Source organism: Gavialis gangeticus, unplaced genomic scaffold (genome assembly GCF_001723915.1).
Source record: "Gavialis gangeticus isolate Ggan-Ray unplaced genomic scaffold, GavGan_comp1, whole genome shotgun sequence".
Classification (NCBI taxonomy): domain Eukaryota; kingdom Metazoa; phylum Chordata; order Crocodylia; family Gavialidae; genus Gavialis; species Gavialis gangeticus.
This window is the reverse complement of record NW_017729031.1, coordinates 7,000,076-7,016,471: the sequence shown is the minus strand read 5'-3', so window position 1 is coordinate 7,016,471 and position 16,396 is coordinate 7,000,076. Positions and strand designations below refer to the sequence as shown.

The window sequence follows — 16,396 nt, the reverse complement described above, 5'->3', positions numbered from 1 at the left end:
GAATGCTGCTACATATTGTAAGAGGGGATGAGGGATAATACTACAATACACATTAATGAAAATGTTATTTTCTAGCTTAATATAGTTAAATCTTTTAACAGAGCAACTTATTTAGGACAGCAGGAATGCCCTGTAGAAAAACTCTTACATATAATTTTTGGGTTACACAATCCTTCACATCTCTTCCAGGTTTATGATTCTATAATTTCATGCAAATACTATTTTATAAGAAGCTGAAACAAAGAATTTGAAAATCACATCGATAGTTTGTCTAGTGGTATGTTATTTAAAATACCTATTCTGTGGCCATTGTTACTTCATTCAACAATGTATATATTCAATAATCATCAAGGAATGGGGTACCAAACTCAGTGTGTATTTTATGCAAAAAGTCAGCATGTGTATTATGCTGTGTATTTGGTCTTGCAGGTTGTTTAGAAGAAAGACCCTTGCAACAAGACATGTACAGCCTTTCTAAAAGTAGCCACCAGAAAATCACTCATGCTACTGCAGCATTCTTATTCTCTTATAGACATCTTCTGAAGCTGCTATTTAAATTCAAAGGACTATTCCTGGAATAAGGTGAGGGGATTAAAGAGGAGAAAGGGGATCAGAATCTGGCCCTCAAACAATGGAATTCCTATGATTCAAAAAAGGCAGATACTACTTACTGATGGAAGGTAGCATGCATTCAGTCCTAGTGAGAAGGACTGAAACTATTTTGAAGGTTGCCTCCCACACAGGCCTTTGTAATATTAATTGCTGAGATCTGCAGAGCCTTCAGTACTGCCAGATCCTAAGCAGTCTCCTTCCCAACATGTTTATAAACAGAGGATAACATTACCTCACTTTGGACAGCATTTGAGTGCTTGGCATGACGGATCTGCACAGTGTCAGGAGGCAGAAGGTAACCAGTAGCTTTTAATTTCTCCCAGCTTTCTTTGTATAAGTTCTGTAGGAATTTAAACATAAAAAATTTAAACCAGTAACAAGACCCCTCTAATTACCTGCTCCTGTGTATCCGTAACTGCATAAAAGTGTTGTACATTTTCCTATTAAGTTATTAACATGACTACAAACTGTCAAATGATCAAGTGTTTCCATGTGGAACTACATACCTGGTTAAGGATTCTGGCTGCCTCACGAGCCATATCTAGCTGCGGTGTATCTGTCAGAGTATAATTTGACTTGATACTATTCCATTCCTTGTGGTATTTAATCTGGCAAAGAGAGTATATGGAAAGTCACCACATAATGGAAATATAATAGCAAGGCCCAGGTAATATGTAAGAAACAATTTATAAAGCAAATAAAATGATCGTACTGGCCTGTTGTCCTCCAGTGAGAGACAAAATAATAAAAGGAGCCATTTGAGATCATGAATAAAGGACAGGTCATGTCATGGCATCCTGGCTGACGCCAGCTCTTCCAAATGTCAGAGAAATTACATGCCAACTACATACTTTTTCAGGCCTAAAATGCCAGGTTTGTGCTCTGGCTGTCCCACCAGCAGATATCAAAAAAAAAGAACTAAATGCCTTCACTAATGCCAGGTGAGTCTGATGGGGAGAGGACAGGAAAGGAACAAACAAGGGGCTCTATGGCAACGTGATAAATGGGAGGCAGCTACTTTCAGCACAAATCAAGGGAATGAACTCATTAACGCTCATGCCCCTCTCATCTCAGTTTCACACATTCATAGAATCTGCAGAGGAAGTCAGAATACCCTTTGCATAACTCTACTTTCCCTTTTTTAAAGGTAAAGTCCTGCTCAGCTGCAGACGCATTTAATTTGGGGATATAAGGGTATGCTTACATCACTCAGAATTTCACCACCCTGTTTTGCTGTCACATAATCAACTCTGTCAGCCACTGGAGTAAACTGGAGAGTTTCAACTTTTGTACGGTACTTTTTCTGCAGAAGGGAAAAGAAAGATAAATTGTAATCAGATTGTATTGTAGCCCCTTACATACAAACATAGCAGTTCTGTATGGACAGAGAAAAAAGAAAAGGACTACACAGAAGACAACAAATTATTTACAAGCTGATGTAAGGAAATTAATATTATGGAAAGACCCAGTTTTTATTATAAATGTTATTAAAAACAAAATGTTGATGAATTTACAATTTACAAATGCTTCAGTTATAAATATACTCAAGAATATTTATCACAAATACTGAATTACATTACCTCACTAAAGATGTCTGCAGCATGTTTGACATGGTTAATTCCAACAGAGTCATTTGGCATCCACCCAATCCCACGAAGCCATTCTAAATCTGATTTGTAAACAGCCTGTGAAAAGAAAATAGAATGTCCTTAGCTTAAGATCTCCATCCAGCCTGGTAAATTTAATAAATTATGGATTTTAATCTGCTTTCCTTCAAGTACCTTTGATTTCATGGACAGCAGCACTGACCTCAATAGCCTCACAGTCTAAGTTCACCACCTTTAAACTTGACAGTATGTATAGCAAGTAATTACATTTCACCAGGTTTCATAATCTACTTCATAAATTATGTATATGTAGTATGTTCTAGTTGTGTTTCTTTATCTTTCAAGGCAGAACAGGTCTAAACTAAATACTGATGATTTGTCTTCTACATATATTTTTATTACAAAAATCTTAATGGGTATGAGATCAATGTTGTTTCTATTATTAAATTGCTTTAGAAGATTAAGAATAAATGTAGCTTTCTTAGTATATAATATCTCTGCTACAAAATAACCAATACACAGGATTATCTATTTTTCCCATAATTTATCTATTTTATTTGATTACAATCTGAGGTTGAATGTAGAGATTATGGAATTTTCAATGCGACTGTTGCATTTCTCAAATACTAAACATCTTTGCCTTCATGCAACAGAAGACCATCTATGCACTTATTGTGAGTGCTTCTAATAATCTGCTTGTTATAATCTTACTGCTTATTATCTTCAGTTTTAAATTAATTTGTTTCTATTTACAGAATTATAATAGCATAATCTCTAGACCATTTATACTACTACATTTTCTTCCACAGAATTTGTAATGTCTTCCAACATGCCTTTGACCTAAGGATTGTCCTGTGTATTGTGTTTGTTGAACACAAGATCTTTCAGAATTTTTTTTATAATTAATCATGTATAAATAGATCATTATAAGAGTAACGATAATTGCTGAAACCAGGGCTGTCCAACACCTATGGAGCATCACTGCTCTGCCACCGCACAGAGTGCCTGGGTGTACCCCCTGCTCCCTGCCCCCTGCCAACTGCACTGCATTCCTCCCAACATCACATGCTGCTCCCTCCCCTCACTGCACTGTGCACCCCCCACTACTGCTCTCTGCACCTTTCCTTGCTACACTCCTTGTCTACACACCTTTACTCACCCTTAGGTGCTCATCTGCAAGTTCCAGGCTTCAGGCTTCCCCAGCACTGCTGGCTGTGCTGTGATGCAGTGCCCTCCCTGCTAGGGCAGGGGTAGGAAGGAGAAGCCAGAGAAAGAAAAAGCCTGGAATCTCCAGGCCAGGCACAGCCAGTGCAGTGGGGGGGAACAGCAGCTAGGTAGAAGCTTGGGAGCATCAATTTAACCCATCAGGGGACACAAGCACGAACTAAACATCTGTTAATAAAGGTCTCAATCCAACTCCCTTTGAATTCCACAGCAAGACTCCCATTGACTTTAATTAGATATGGAGGAGACTTATGAAGAAAAGGCAACATTATAGAAGATGAACCATAAACAATTATTAGCTTACATCACTCTGAAGTTCATAGGCTTTCTTAGCCTGTATGACATCATTCTGATCTGGCAGACAAATCCACTGATGCAAATAACGACGGTAATCAACATCGCTGACCAAAGTCTGACATTTCTTGGCCGCCATAATGGACAGCATATCCACTGGCACACTGTACTGTGATTTACTCTTCTCAAAGTATTTCTTGTATTCCAGGTCACTCTGAACCTTGCCTGCCTTCAGGGCCCAGAGCATTTTGTTATCTTCTCTTGCATTCCGAACTCCAACATAATGCCCTTTCTGCTTTTCATGATCTAGCTTGTACTTATACTGGATGAGAAAACAGACCGCATGTAAATATTACTGACATTCCAGAAAAGCATGTAAAAAGTCAGAAATGGTTTATTTTCTTACTTACATCACTAGCAATTTCTCTGGAGGCTTTAGCTGACTTGATTGGGATGGCATCAGCTCGCAAATCATAGGTCATTTTCACTTCATCCCAAGCTTCCTTATAAAGTTTCTGTCAAGATAAAAGAAAATTACATCATTTTTTAATACTTTGACATTTGCACTCAATGATGATGCAATCAATCATTTTTCATTTGAAAAATTAAAAGCAGACTTGAAGAAGAATGGCCTGCATTCCAAAATTTGTCTAAACTATCTCCACCATGCAGCTGGTCCAAAAAGAGATATAAACCACAAAAATCCTTGCTTCTCATATATTTCCTGGACCAGCTCACCTAAAACATCATCCCAATGCTACCACATGTACTGGTTTTTACATTTAAAATTTCTTCACCATTGGTTTCCTTTTATCTAAATTTTTTGTGCTGTAGTGTACAACTCTGAAATAAATGAAGCTTCACTCTCCACTTCAAATATTATGCAGTGTAGGCCTGTCAAACATTTTTATCATGCATCACAAGAGGCACATCAACCTACATTGCTCAAAAGTGCATTTTTATTCCTACTATATTATTCAGTCTGTTGCTTTATAACCTAATTATTTCCTAATTAGGTTATACTGTTATTAGATTTATCCTAACACTGTAAACTGTTATTTTCTCATAAAAAATATTTAAATATTATAAACTGATGCCTATGGTAAAAGGATGTTCAAAGCACTACACAAAAACTGATCTTATTCTCATTTTTCTCTTTTATAAAGTGTGATTAACTAAACCCTGTACTTTGAAAATACTCCCTAGACTCTGAAAATCTAGAGGAAGCAGATAATATTTTATAGAAACTTAAGAAATCACGAATATACTTACACTGCTAACGTTCATAGCATTAGTTCTAGCTAGGTTGATTTCAGGTGTGTCTGGCATCACATGGATCATGGTCTTGTCCTTCTCCCATGCTTCTTTGTATTTGGACTGTTAAAGTAAAAAACTGCATGATTTTTAGTGTAAAGATGACAATCCTCTTGCATATTTACAGGCAACAGTGGCTCAAAACTCTCTGCAGAATTATTAACTCTAAAAATAAAAACTTTTGCAACAGATCTAATATTAATTTAAAATACAAGTCATTAGTTTTACATTCTGAGCAGCAAGAGTTTCTTTTGCTCACTGCCCTGAAATCATTTACTAGTATAGGAATGAGGTAACATACAAGACTGATTTGTTCAGCATTAGTTTTAGCGAGGACAACATCTGGCGTGTCAACAATGTGGCTATACGGCAAGCTCTCTATACGGGTGCGGTACATGTTGTCACTCAGGATTTCCTGGGCATTCTTTACTCTCTTCACTTCTGGAGAGTCATTTGGCAACCAGCCAATGCCACGGATCCATTCCAGGTCTGATTTATAAATGGCCTGTGTCAAAACCAGAGAAGAAGACCATCATTTTTATAAGCCATCCCTTCGTTATTTTAAATCATGCTAAGGAAACGCTAAAATGCACTAGAGCTGGGAACTGACCCCTTTATACACTATTGACTTCCCAGGGTAATGAGTGAATTGCAATGCAAGGAGCCAGTTTAAGTAGCTCATGTCCCAGAATTATACAGTATGACTGATGAGCTTAAGTAAAGGGAAATGGATACAGTGCATGGCCCTAAACATAATCAAACAGAAAAATTCTGAAAGAGTCCTTCCTTCAAAATGTATTTACTTTTGTTGCCACAGCCACCATGACAGTTATGAGCACAACACAAAAACTACATGCCTGCCCTTCACCATTATGTTTGATAAAAAGTAAATTAATAATATTTAGGTGATGGCTCAGTCAGCGCAATCTTACAGGTGGTTCAGGAATGGGTAGAACTAGCCCAGACAGGAGTTGCATTGATTTAACATTTAAAATTTCCTTAAGGTAAGGCTTCCCCTGGTGCAGCTTCCCTCATGGATACTGGGGGCTTAAATTCACTGTTTTGCCCCGCAAAGACAACTTGCCCTATTACTCCCCCCTTTAATCACTTAATGTAAGTGATTAAATTGCTTGTTGCTTGTTGCACAGCAGGGCCAGAATTGGAATTCTTGACTCTTAGGGTTGAATATACTTATTCAAATCATATGGCCCTCCAGCCTTTCCCCTCCCTGGTGCTATGTTGGAGTCCAGCTAAAGCTGGGCAGGGTGTATGCTTCCCTGCACCCAAGTGCTGCAGTACAATTCAAGCAGAGAACAAGCCAGGAGCAGAACACACTGCTAAAGTGCTTCAGGGCCTGGCTTTTCCAACCCCAAGCATTCAGGGGGTGTATACTGCTCCCTGCTTGGCTGTGACTGATACATTCTCTCCCTCCCCCTGTGGGAAGGGGAGATGGAAGCAGCAAAAGCACATTGGCTACCTATACAGAAGCTTTGTCTCCTGAGAAATATTCTCCCAGGAGCTACTTCCCGAGTTATTTTTCTCCCAAAGTGGCCACTTTTACTCTGGGAGAAAAAATATGAACTTCTGTATACCAGTGGTTTCTCCAGAGTGAGCAGGGACTCTCCCTGGAGAAACAACATCTCTCCTAGTCCACAGTCTGTTGATATCAGCCACCAGAACCAGTTCCCTGTCCTCTTGCAAACATTCTTCTTGGATACTCTTGAAGTAGAAATACTGAAACTGGACTGGTAATATAGACTACATCAAGTAATGTGATCTCTCTTTGATGAAGAGTTCACTGATATACTTAACCTGCTTGGCCACAAAAGAAATTTCTCTAGGGAGATATACAAACCCTCAACAGTCTTCAGATCATTTTCTTCCAGATAGGTATACTAGTTAAGTTAATGTATAATACCTATGCACAGCTAGAAGCCACAGTTAAAGAAAAATACTAACAACAATGAAAGAGAGAAAAAGGAAAAATGTCTTGGGAAGGGAAAATCCATCATGCCTCTAATGCCTCATGTATCATATATAGGGTTCCCTATATACTTACATCACTTTGGAGGTCATAGGCCTTCCTGGCCTGGATCACATCATTCTGGTCTGGCAGACACGTCCACTGGTGCAAGTGCTGGCGGTAGTCAACTTCAGTCACATATGACTGGCATTCCTTTGCTGCCAGGACAGGTACAGCATCAACTGGTATAGTGATTTTGGCCTTTGAATTATGATAAGCTTTCTTGTATTCTCGGTCATTCTGCATCAACATGACATGCGCAGCCCATGACAGTTTGGGATCTTCCTTTGCAGTTCGGCATCCAATATAGTGGCCTTTCTGTTTCTCATGTGTTTCCTTGTACTTGTACTAGTAAGCATAAATAGAAAATATTAGCAGGAAAAATCGTAAATAGGAAAACTAAATTTTCTAAGGAGACTACTGTTTTGAGTGTTCAATTTGGGACTCTTTAATAGCTTTTTCAACGTATTGTTGAAATTCAGGTTCATTTAAAAGCTTATCCTGCTGGGTAACTACCCAAGAACTGACTTCTAAAAATATGGCCCACGTTTTTCTTAATGGCTGTAAAGCTATTTTAAATGCTCAGCAATTGATTTGTAAGCATTTGTTACATTCTAGGTCTTTTCAGGAAACTTGAAAGCTGTACCACACCTCTGAATTATTTTTCATTAGCAACAGACATAGGCTGTGTACACACATTCAAATAATCTGAGAGAATTCTCCCAGTTTTGTTCTCCTACCCAGAGCCATGTGCACAGATATTTGAATGCTGAGATCCCTAAAGAATGGGGCACTTGTAGTGCTGACATTATACAGGCAAGGGGGTACATCTCAGCATGCTTTGCAAGCTTCTTTAATCTACCTGGCAACAGCTCTGACTGGCTGACCCAGGCTGCCCATGGTCAGCCTGTGTTCTCCTGAGTTTCTCCTAGGAGTGATTTAACCCTGGTTGCTCCCAGGTTATTTTCCTCCTGGAGTGGCCATTTTTACCATGGGAGAAAAAACCTGAATATCTGTACACTTGTGGTTTCTCCTGGTACAGCAGTGACTCTCCCAGGAGAAACTGAATGTATAAGGCCATAGTCCGCTTTGATTACTGCAGTTTTTTGGTGAATGTAATTTCACAACATGCAGCATACAAAAGCTCTTTAAACCTCCAGTGATATGACAAATGCAAATAAAATATTCAGTTCACCTTCACTATTTTACCCATAGCAAATTAAGCCATAGATAAAAAGAGGTGGTCAGGATTTAAAATAGCAAAATGCTGTTCATAGTTGAACAAATATCGGTTTGTGAGTTGAGTTCAACTAACCATACTGTCTTCTCTCATGACTGATACAGGGATGAAAAGACATGGCCTTTTATAAAAAAAAAAAAGAAAGATATTAAAACAACAAAAATTGTACCTCACTAGCAATGTCTCTGGAAACCTTGGCATGTTTGACTGAAATGGCATCAGCTCTTAAGTCATAACCTTTTGCCTTGACATCTTCCCAGGCTTGCTGATAATGTTTCTGTAATAAAAAATAATGTTCTGTTTAAAATCTGGTCAAAATAGCTCATTTCTCTCTCAAAAAAAAATTCCCAAGATTTAGAGCACATCTGTTTTTTGTTTGCACTTTAAAATATTTAGGTTACAGATACAATTCTTGAAACAACTATACAACCCCCTATCCCCCATTACATGTTGCAATGCTTAATATATAGGCTGAAGTTCTAAAAGTTGATCTATGGACTCTCATGTCCATGTGCAGCTCCACTGATTTCAGTGAGATGCTACATGTGCATCAGGACTGGGGTCATTGGTGGTAGCATATCCACTCTGGTGATAACAGGGGCCTGGATCAAATCCTGTTTTGATGCAATGGAAAGATTCTTATATTTTGCAATGGTCTGTCAGTTGTGCCTTATATTAACTATTCAAAGAAGATAAGGCTAAAACAAGCAAGAAAATTCCTAGCTATTTAACTGATGTAAGAAAGTTTTAAGTGCTTTCTCATTCAAGTATAGCCAATTTCTATGGGCCATCAAGCTGAACAAGGCCACTGATCTTTGTTTCATGGAAGCCTGGCCTACATTATGTGCTCAAAGAAATTGAACATTGTCATTAAGAGAGGTGGGTGGACGTTTATAATGTCAAAATGTTGAAAATGTCAAAAATAAAATATTTTGGTTTTTTTGTAATTTTTTTTTTTCAGAACAAGAATTAGTTAAAGCAGATAAAGATTTGTGAACAATTTTTGTATTACTGAATTTAAATTTTTCACCAAAAAAGAGTTTTGTGCACATTTTTTTCCCCAACTCCAATCACAGAGTTTATGCAAGCCCATGACAATCTAGTTATTATATTAAACGAAGGATGGATGTGCAGCAAGGTACATGCTTCAGAAAACTGGCCAAAATTACTGCCAGCATAAATGGATGCAATTCCAATGATTTAAAAATCACAGAAAGGAATGGATATTTTTGGAGGGTGATGTATCACTTATCGTTTTCCCCCCTTCCTGCCCCCCAACACACAAATATCCTCATCTCTGGTACATTTTCTGGACCATTAGAACTGCAACCTCACTCCAGCACTACCAGAAAGTGGAATGTCACTTACCCCTGACCAGTGAATCTGGCCTACTGTGTTTACTGACAGTTGTGCTCATTAATTGTGTATTATGCTTAATGTAATCTTAATATTTCACCTGTATTTTAATTATGAAAAATAATCAACACAGAATTAGCAAATTAGCAGTAACAGGATCAGAGAATTCTAGAATCTAACAGATTTCAGTTAGTTAAACAGGTTAAGTTTAATAACACTATGGGCGCCTATACACATGCAGCGAGGCTGCTCCAATGCACTGTAATTACAGCGCGTTGGAGCAGGCTTGATTAATCGAGTGTGCTGGAGTGTGGTAATTGCGCACTGCAGCAGACTCCAGCATTATGTATATCAGTGTTCCCACACTGAAAAATGGTGTTGGGGGCACTTTAACTAAAGCTTATTCAATGAGCTTTAGTTAAAGTGCCCCCAACACCATTTTTCAGAGTGGGGACACTGATACATGTGATGTTCTGGATGCTCTTGGATCTGCTCTAATTAAAGTGCCCCCCCCCATTCCAGCACATGTATAAACTCCCTATGCTTATTACTTGGAAATCTTACATTACTAATATTTGCAGCATTGACTTTGGACTGCAGCATCTGAGGTGTATCAGCAGGTACGGTGATATGTATCTTATCTTTGTCCCAGGCTTCACGATAGAGAGGCTAATGAGAAAGAAAACACAACGTTATTCTATGATGGCACTGATTTTTTTTAAGACTATGATATTGTGTTGTTTTTCAATTCATTGTTCTAATGATAGAAACTGTACTGTTTCTGTTCTCATCTTATGCATTTTAACACAATTACAGATGATACAAAAATATCAGTGGGAATACTGAAAACTTATGAAAACATCAAATCCAGCTTACTTCACTGATCTGAACGGCATTGATCTTAGCCAGAAGAACTGGTGGTGTGTCAACAATGGCGGTAAATTTTAATTCATCTGGCCGTTTACGATACAGTCTATCATTCAGGAGCTCCTGAGCTCTTTTCACTTTAAGCACATCCACTGAACCTTCCGTTAACCAGCCAACACCACGCAACCATTCCAGGTCTGACTTGTACACATTCTAAAAGCAAATAAATTAGAGTATTAATTATATTAGCCGAGTCTCAGAAGATAGCAAAAGGTATTCATAGATGCATTATCTCAAGGAACAGTCCAGGAAGGAAGCCATGTCTTATTATTACAATTTCTTTCCTGTTTCCCTCTTACTTCAGTGAAAAAGTAACCTGTTACCAGAACAGACGGACAGATACTACAGCAGTGCACTGTGGAGGATAGAATTAAGGCTGTCATAACAGAAGTCCATTTTGACTCTTCACCTGGGGATCTGGAGAAAAAAGTAATGGCTCTACAATAGCTGCCTCTCCTCATCCCCACCTCCCATTGCAACTTGTGAAGCATGTAGTTCTCATATGGAAATAAAGGAAGTCAGATAAATCACATTCTTGCCCATAATGAATGATCTGTGCTTGGAACATACATTCAAGAACAGGTTAACAAGAATAATGAATTTGCATGCACAATTTTCATTCAAAATCAAACAAATGATTTCACCAGATGCTGTGACTGCTTCACAACATTGCAAAAAAGACAGTTTAACGCGTGAATCCACAATGCAATATTCTGTGATGATCTATCTTTTAAAGGCACCTTGCCCCATGTGTCATATTCTGGTTTGCAAAAGCAAAAAAGCATCTCAAATAAAGTATTATATCTTGTAGATCCACAGTGGTGGGGAGTTTAGACTGGCCCGAGAGAGAGAGAGCACAAGCCAGCTAACGTGATTGGTAACTTTACTGTTCTGAATCGGGACCCAAAACTGAAAGTAAACGTGGTGTTGCAGAAGGCATACAAAGTTACAGAATTAAAAAAAACCTGAAAGCAACACCATGTATAATGGCTACTGAAAAATACATCTATCAAAAAGTGGTACAAATTTCTCAGATTGCAGATAAGTGACAAACATGTTTTAATGTACAAGTTAAAATGTATTTCTAGACTAAATATACCTGATATATCATTCTAGCTGGGATTTAGGTTAAGATCCAGCCTAAATTCAGGTAATCAATATATCTATATATACAAAATATAGAAACCATTAGTTATTATTCTGCTGTACTCACATCACTCTGTAACTCATAGGCCTTCTTAGCTTGGATCACATCATTCTGGTCTGGTAGGCAAGTCCACTGATGCAGAATATTGCGATAATCCACATCACTGACCAGACCCTGACATTTCTTGGCCAAGACGATGCTTAGCATATCCACTGGACTATTGAACTTTGTCTTCCATTTCTCAAAATGTTTCTTGTACTCCCTATCACTCTGGATTTTGGCTGCATGAATTGACCACACCAACTTCGGATCGTCTTGAAGACTTCGGCATCCCACATGATGTCCTAACTGCTGGCGGTAACCTGCTTTGTATTTATACTAATAACAACATATTTTAAAAGAAATAATAAAAAACAAAAATAAAAGCCAATTAGCATTTCCATCAAAGAAACCTAATCATGTACAAATGCTTCTGCAAGCACATTTAAAGTGCCTGTTTTATTTCAGCTAACATTTAAGTGAAATGAAAGGAAATGTTTTTCCTTACAAGGCCTTTAATTTGTATACAAAAGGTTTGTTCTAAATCCCACTGAAGCCAATGTGAACCTTTCAGCTGACTCCAGCAGACTGCGATCAAGTTCTGATTGCATTTTATAGAAAAATATGTATATTAAAAATATTGTTGCAAATATGTTTCTGAAAAGCACTAAAAGCTTCAGATAATTTCAGAACTTTATTTGACCCTTCGCAAAACAAAACAGAAATATTTAGTTGCTCAAATATTTACAAAATAATTCAACCACTCCAACTGTTTAAGTACATTACATTGATATACATCAGACAGCAAGACCTAGAGTAAAACCGCTATAATTTGATATTTTAGAAGCATTATGGAAATTAACTAAATCATATAATTTTGGTCTTTGATCTAAATACATTTGAGTATTTAATAAGAAGGATGTTACTAACAAAAAGGAAGTAAAAGCAGAACTGTACCTCACTAGCAATATCTCTAGAAGCCTTGGCATGTTTGATATCAATAGCATCAACTCTTAAATCATAGCCTTTTTTCTTGGCTTCTTCCCAGCCTAGTTGATAATGTTTCTGTGGACGAAATGAGCATGTCAACCCACTTGTAGACAAATAAGGTAAATATCTTCAATAGACATTAATCAATGAAATAACATTAGCTCAATTTCTTCATAATGGATTGGAACAAGTAGAGAATATACAATATCATAACCAGTATATTTGAAAATGATAAATCCCCTTTAAAATCTAGGTTGTTCCTCTATTAACAAAATAATAATAATAACAACAACAACTAGCATTTTCCAGCTATAGATCTCAGAACACTTTACAATAAAGGTTAGTATTCTATCCTATTTTTACATATGGGAAAACTGAAAGATAAAAAAGGTTAAGTACAGTTCACAGGGTCATTCAGTAGGCAAGTGGCAGAGTTTGGAATAACTTATAACTTTTCACAGAGTATTTCTTTATCCCGGCATTTTAATTTATGATTATTAAATGTTTATTTGCATTAGAATACATTTAAGTATCACTCTAAATGGAAAGAATCTACCCAGAGATTAAATCAGTGGATACCTATACACATGCTGTGGGAGGCAGGGAACACATTTTAATTAGAGCAGCTCTCAGGACCCTTCAGCTCTGAAACTCCCACCCCTTGAGGCCAGCTAAAGCCCAAGCCCAGACATCTTCCAAAAGTGCTGCGAGACCTGGTTGTTTGAGCAGGTGTTTAGCATCCCAGGCTAAGCTGCGATACTGTTGACGGAGTGAAAGGAGTGAGGAGGAGGAGTGTTGCTATATCAATCATATTAAAATTCTGTGGTAGGGGTGGACAATTATTCTGGATGGAGGGCCACTTAACAAGAAGGCTGCACACATGAAATTAATGGTGAAAATATAATTCAAACAAATTATAACTCAAAAAGCAAATCATATGCTAAAAATCAAACATCTATTATGAAATATTTTTATTTTATTAATCATTTTTGTCCTGATTTGTTTTTAGGAGTAGTGTACATAGGGGCTGCTCCAACTCAGCGCCTCCCACAGTGCCAACAGAGGCTGGAGTTGCTGCCTGCCTGTAGACTGGATAGAATCAATTGCTGGGCTGGCTACAGCCTGTGGGCCATATTTTGCCCAGCCCTGTTCTATGGGCTTTTATAAGTTGTTTTGTTTCTCTGGTTTTATTCCCTTGTTTGTTTGTTTGATAAGTTATTATGTTATTTTCTGTAAGCCACTCTGAGCTTCTTTGGGAAGGGCAGCACATAAATGGAATAAATAAATAAATAATGCATTCTGAAATGTAACTGTTTAATTGAGCTATTTATGCTTTATAAAGGAGCAGGTTTTTTTTCATTTTGCATATTTACTAGATGATTATAAAAGACTACACATGCCTGTAGAAGAGACTTGAAATTATGCCACTTTAAAGTGTAAAATTTGATATACATTTTTTGTGGAAATGTATTTATTTTTCATATTTCAGTATCTTACCTTGCTGACATTAAGAGCATTGGCTCGGGACAGTACCATCTCAGGAGTATCAGAAGGAATGGTAATTTGTGTCTTCTCTTTATCCCAAAGCTCCCTATACAAAGGCTGGCAACAAAACAAACACAGAGTTATTTATTACAGTGTTTAAACCTTATTAAGTAGTACAATATTTTTACCCATCTTATGCTATATATTACTGGTTCAATGTTGGACAACGGTTCTTTTCCTATTGGCTTCAATAGCAACACTCCCATTAGCTTATTGGGAGATGGATTAAGTTACTTTTCCAAAGGCAAATTGTATATATAAAGGCACGTGTTGCATTCTGAATAATCTGTTTGATTAATTCAAAAAATATTCCTTTCTTGTTTTTCACATGTTCACATTTGCAAAGTAGACTGAATTATGCTTTGGCCTAATTCATTTCTTCACAGTATATTTATTCAGTGTTAAATGATGCACATTAAAATTGTTTTTATGAGGGTTTTTTTTGACAGGCTGTGCTTCTGAGATTCTTGCTTTAATGTGCCTAAATAAAATCAGGGGTTGTCTTCTACTATTGGCTGGGGAACACTGATATTATTTTATAAAATGATTAAATATTAGTAGATACATCTAATACTAATATACATGTGTTTACCTCCCATATTTACCTGAATAGAAGATGAAGTTCTTTCCCCCAGTCAGCAAGGGGAAAATCCTCCTTAAAAAACTGGCACCAAGCCTGGAGGTCCTGCAATACCAGGCAGGCATCAGGAAGAACTGAGCCAGCCCTCTTACCCCTCCCTTGGTACCTAAAAGACTACTATAATGATGATAATGGAAAACCTTTTTGTAGAAAACCTACCAAAGGGACAGATTAGCACAAGTCATCCAAATAAGATATTGCATGCAGTCTCCTTCAGCACTGACTCTTTTTCAAGTCATAGTGAGCCACTAATATTTAATACATTTCAACATCCTCTTCACTCCCATAGCTGAGCTGCACCTTTCTTTCCCATCTGCATTTATTTCTGTTACTTCACCAGCCTTAAATGTCTGGCAAATGGAGCTCCAAAGAGTTCACCCAGAATCCCTCTGTTGCTCCCTTCTCAGCCTGTTACATATGATTTATGTGGCACTTCCCTCCATGAGGTGGAACCAGACCAGGTTGCCCTGCACTTCATCTGCATTTAAGTTTTTGAAGGATCCCAGGACTCATGACAAGAACACTCAGGTCCAGACATAAATAGGAGGCTAATTAGCACATGTATGTTTTGTGGGGGGCAGGTATCAGGAGTCCGCACACACATACTGAGCCATGATGATCTGTGGGGTCACCATGACTTGAAACGCTGTTGACTCTGGTGGGCCCCCAGCCCAATGAACTATGTGGTAAATTGTGAGCCTCTTGGGTTTAGACTAATATAATACATAGTGGAAATACTGTGGTCATCCAGGGAGGCACTGTAATCTAGCAAGTGGTTCTTCCAGGGCTTCCCTAGCTTGTTTCTGTGATCTTAGGGCTTAGGGAAAACACCATGTATCTGGGTCTAAGAAAGCATTTCCTTAAGCATTTCCAGGGATAACTGTTCTTCTGATGTAGTTTAGTACCCACTGAGGTGTTGGGGCTTAAAACCCACTTTATGGAAATGAGAGGCTCCTTCCTAGCTTGGTCCTGCAGTCATATGGCTAAGTTTCAAAAAAAACTTAGGGGCATCCAAACCCCAAGCTTCCGGGCTAGGGCCTGCACGTAGGATGCCTGCCAAAAAACTTTGAAAATATCTGAAAGCCCTGGTGAGGGTGGAGGATGTTTGCCAGCTGTAGGGCCACTTATGGTCCTGGGCTGATTCATGGATTTGGACTTGATTTGGCTGATTTGGTTTGGAACATGAAAAATTTCTTTAAAAAATAGTTTACGCTATAAATAAGTAGGTACAAACTGCTGCTTAAAAGTATGTTTATAGAATACCTGTGCTAAAACTTTCAGCAGCTTCAAGGAAGGGGTAGCAGTGGACATAGTCTTCCTGGACTTTCAGAAGGCCTTCGACACTGTCTCTCACCCCATTCTCATTAAGAAACTGGAGGACTGTGGTGTCAACACCTACACAGTCAAATGGGTTGCCAACTGGCTGGAGGGCCACACC

General features: G+C 38.0%; 1 protein-coding gene across 8 annotated transcripts in view; it reads right to left on the bottom strand.

Moving 5' to 3' along the window:
• NEB (nebulin) overlaps window positions 1–16,396 on the bottom strand; it is a 255,506-nt gene that overhangs the window by 92,881 nt on the left and 146,229 nt on the right. For all 8 annotated transcript variants that reach the window (XM_019522420.1, XM_019522414.1, XM_019522415.1 and 5 more), the window contains 15 exons: window positions 14,271–14,375; window positions 12,741–12,848; window positions 11,811–12,122; window positions 10,547–10,750; window positions 10,235–10,339; window positions 8,484–8,591; window positions 7,111–7,422; window positions 5,353–5,556; window positions 5,010–5,114; window positions 4,148–4,252; window positions 3,748–4,059; window positions 2,193–2,297; window positions 1,817–1,915; window positions 1,119–1,220; window positions 845–952 (listed from right to left, as the gene is read on the bottom strand). In XM_019522420.1, the coding sequence (XP_019377965.1) occupies window positions 845–952; window positions 1,119–1,220; window positions 1,817–1,915; window positions 2,193–2,297; window positions 3,748–4,059; window positions 4,148–4,252; window positions 5,010–5,114; window positions 5,353–5,556; window positions 7,111–7,422; window positions 8,484–8,591; window positions 10,235–10,339; window positions 10,547–10,750; window positions 11,811–12,122; window positions 12,741–12,848; window positions 14,271–14,375 (2,394 nt within the window). The remainder of the gene's footprint in view (window positions 1–844; window positions 953–1,118; window positions 1,221–1,816; window positions 1,916–2,192; window positions 2,298–3,747; window positions 4,060–4,147; window positions 4,253–5,009; window positions 5,115–5,352; window positions 5,557–7,110; window positions 7,423–8,483; window positions 8,592–10,234; window positions 10,340–10,546; window positions 10,751–11,810; window positions 12,123–12,740; window positions 12,849–14,270; window positions 14,376–16,396) is intronic.